Source organism: Galendromus occidentalis, unplaced genomic scaffold (genome assembly GCF_000255335.2).
Source record: "Galendromus occidentalis unplaced genomic scaffold, Mocc_1.1 scf7180000076563, whole genome shotgun sequence".
Taxonomy (NCBI): Eukaryota; Metazoa; Arthropoda; class Arachnida; order Mesostigmata; family Phytoseiidae; genus Galendromus; species Galendromus occidentalis.
The window spans coordinates 612-1,972 of NW_003804552.1; the positions used below are offsets into that span (position 1 = coordinate 612).

A 1,361-nucleotide genomic window follows, 5' to 3' on the forward strand; every position below is an offset into this window, starting at 1 on the left:
GAGCTGGTCGCGGCGAGTTGGGATGCTCCGCAGGTGGCGTGCTCGTCCGAAGGGATTTCCTCCAACCGCCTATACGAAAGAAAAAAAAAGAAGACATCACCGACGTAGAGAACGTAGGAGAGGAGGGTCCTGGGAGAGTTGCGGATTCGCAGCCCTGGACGCGGGTGCTGTCGAGAGACGACAAGGCTCTATTTCTGGCCCCGAGGAAAGCCGAGAGAACGGTCAGCCGATTCAACCGTACGTTTGGCCCCAGTACGGCGGGATTCGAAGTGGATTTCATTCCAACCGACGAAAACATGCAATTCGTCTCGAAGAACCTCCTCCGAATTTTCTGCGACATTCGCGAGGTAGTTCAGGAAGCGCAGCCGCGTTTGAAGGCCGGCGGCGGTATCACCGTCAGGGTCCCCCATCAGGCTCAGATCGAGGCCTTGAAGAGTATCTCGCACATCGCAGGTATCGAGGTCAAGCTCAATCTGCCGACGGCGGCTTCTCTTTGGGGGCGCGTTACGGGTGTTCATCCGTCGGCGTCGTTCATGGAGGGAGATCTCCTCGAGCGTCTTCGACCGCAGGGAGTCGTTGAGGTCCTGCGAGAGAGATATTCAACTTGCGAATCTGCATCGGCCTCCGAGAACAAGAGAGTGCAGAAACCCTCGAGCCGCATCCGTCTCAGATTCGAGGGCGAGATCAGGTCAGAGGTGTCGATTGCACACCAAATGTTCCGGGTGACCCTTTGTCCTGCGTCACCATTGCAGTGCCTCACGTGCTGCGAGTTCGGACATCGCGCAGCTATGTGCCCGGAGAAACTCAACCCACGCTGCAGGAAATGCGGAGCCCTCGGCCTTCAGCTTTGGCAGTGTACCGCCCGAGCGAGATGTATCAATTGCAAGGGCGAGCACGCTGCTAATGATTCGAGATGTCCCGTGTACCCGGTGTACGCCAAAGCTGCCCAGGATCTTAGAGCGACTCATCCTTGGCTCATTCGCCTCAATACCTAATGGTTGCAGGAGCATAGAAATTCCAGAATTAGCCGGGGAAGCCATGGAGACAGGGTAAAGAAAGATTAGCAATCATCTTATTATATCAGCAATGATCTCAATATTTATGCAGGCCACATAATGACACTTCTCTGACCCTCTGACTCGTCTTAAACGCCGATTAGGTGGGGCTCCTCATGACGAGTCATGGACCACTCGGATTGCTCAAGGTTCATAACCGAACGGCGAGTCCTGTAGCATTCTGGGCTCCCGGGTTGATTGCGGTCGGAGATTTGCTCCCGGGTCGGCAGTCGCGCGGATTCGGGTGATTTTAAATTAAATGACAATTCAGTATTTCACAGGATGCCGCACGAATACGACACCGAC

The 1,361-nt window shown here is 55.0% G+C and overlaps 1 protein-coding gene across 1 annotated transcript; it reads left to right on the forward strand.

The window, feature by feature from the left end:
• The first annotated feature begins 296 nt into the window (after positions 1-296).
• Positions 297-995, forward strand: LOC108865272 (uncharacterized). Its single transcript, XM_018642154.1, has one exon. The coding sequence runs from the start codon at positions 297-299 to the stop codon at positions 993-995; it is 699 nt and encodes a 232-aa protein (XP_018497670.1).
• Positions 996-1,361: the final 366 nt, after the last annotated feature.